The sequence below is a fragment of the Chaetura pelagica genome, unplaced genomic scaffold (assembly GCF_000747805.2).
Source record: "Chaetura pelagica isolate M959 unplaced genomic scaffold, ChaPel_1.0 scaffold775, whole genome shotgun sequence".
In the NCBI taxonomy this organism is placed as follows: domain Eukaryota; kingdom Metazoa; phylum Chordata; class Aves; order Apodiformes; family Apodidae; genus Chaetura; species Chaetura pelagica.
In genome coordinates, this window is record NW_009953204.1 from 706,633 (window position 1) to 708,339 (window position 1,707).

The 1,707-nt window shown below is 62.9% G+C and overlaps 1 protein-coding gene across 1 annotated transcript in view; it reads left to right on the plus strand.

The window, feature by feature from the left end:
- The first annotated feature begins 1,276 nt into the window (after nt 1–1,276).
- The window catches only part of ABCG4 (ATP-binding cassette, sub-family G (WHITE), member 4), a 7,797-nt gene continuing 7,366 nt past the window's right edge, over nt 1,277–1,707 (plus strand). The window contains exon 1 of the mRNA XM_009997413.1: nt 1,277–1,520. Within this exon, the coding sequence (XP_009995715.1) occupies nt 1,292–1,520 (229 nt within the window). The 5' untranslated portion in view covers nt 1,277–1,291. The remainder of the gene's footprint in view (nt 1,521–1,707) is intronic.

Sequence of the window (1,707 nt, forward strand, 5' to 3'; positions counted from 1 at the left end):
TGGGGATGCTGTACCCAGCGTGGCAGCTGCTGGGAAAGGGGGGGGAATCCGCCCCGCATCCCTCCCGTCCCACCTTTCCTTCCCCCAGGGCTGGGGCTGGCTTTCTTCCAGCCCTGAAAGGGATCTCTCTGCAACGGGGGAAGAGGGCTGGGGAGATGTGCAGCTCCTGGCGAGGCTGGCTTCCCCTTTCCCTGCCAGTGTGTGTGTGTGTGTGTCTGTGTGTGCATTGCAGCTCTGCTGAGGAGCTGCCTGCAGCTCGGCAAGATGTGGGTTAGCAAAGCCTTAGGAGCCCAGGGAGGTGGGTGCTGGGCCCAGCCTGCCCAGCCTCCTTTTGCCAAGGAAGGGATCCCCTACCCTCCTCGCAGTCTTTGGGGCTGCAGTGGGACCGGGGGTGAACGTGCTGCCCACCCTGCTGGGCTTTGCATGTCACCCCTGGCACTGCAGAGTCCTCGAGCCCAGCAGGGGTGAGGAGCTGGGCTGTGCTGCAGCTGCCCTGGGGAGCTCTGCAGGCAGAAGGCACTGCCCAGCAGGAGAGCCTTGGGGCAGGTGTGCGTGCCAGCATCGTGCAATGCCACCAGTTAAGTACTGGCCCGGTTTATGAGGCTCTGCTGGTGAGAACCAAGAGGGTGAAATGAGCCAAGGGATGCAGAGAAGGAGTGACACTAACAGGGCCCCCTTCCAGGTTCCATTCGGTCTGTCCCAGATGGGGACCCTGGGCAGCAGCTGAGGGTCTGATCTGGCCAGAGCGGCTGTGGCCCAGGAGCCTGGGTGATGCTTTGTCCAAGAAACTGTCTGGAACCTGTGTTCCCCGAGCCCCAGCCAGATCAGGTAGGGGTGATGCCTGCTGAGCCCTGAGGGACACGAAGGCACAGCTGGGTGTCCCCCACTGAGGGCAGAAAATCAGCTCTCTCACCTCCCATCCTGCACCTACACTGGCAGAGAGGAGTGGGGCAGAAAGCCCAGCAGAGCAGGGCTGGGGGACATGAGCAGCCTGCTAGCCCTGCTGCCAGAGCTGGACCAGCCCCTGGAGGTGCATGAATTATTGACTGGGGAGCTGATCAGCTGCTCCTTGCTGTGAGCCCCTTGGTGCAGGCTTGGCTTTCATAGCCCGGTCTGTCCTTCCATCCAGCTGTGGTCCTGGGCAGCAACACAGGGCAGAGAGGGACAGAGAGGCCTGCAGCCAGCAGGAAAGGCTGAGAGGACTTGCTGTGGTTTGGTCCCTGCAGTCCCCAGCCCTGAGACACTGTCCCACCGTGAGCCAACTCCCGTGTGCTCCCTGCAGAGCAGCAGGATGGCAGAGAAGGGGATGGACCCCACCTGTGTCTCCATCGCCCTGGAGGACACGGTGTGCCACGCCAGCCCCCCGGATGCCCCACTCCTCACCACCCACTTGAAGAAGGTGGAGAACCACATCACGGAGGCACAGAGGTTTTCCCACCTCCCCAAGCGCTCTGCTGTCAACATCGAGTTCATCGACCTGTCCTACTCTGTGCGGGAAGGCTCCTGGTGGAGGAAGAGAGGTAGGAGCTCCTGGCTGGGGGTGGGCAGGGGAGGGGACCCCTCGGCTCTTCTGCATGTCTTGATGTCACCCCAGCACTTCCCTCTGGCAGCTCCAGGCAGCCTCGGCTCTCCCTGCCTGCTGGAGAGAGATCAGGAGGTGGTTCCTCCACCGGGAGCCACAGCTGGAGGTGCTGTCCCCGCTGTCCC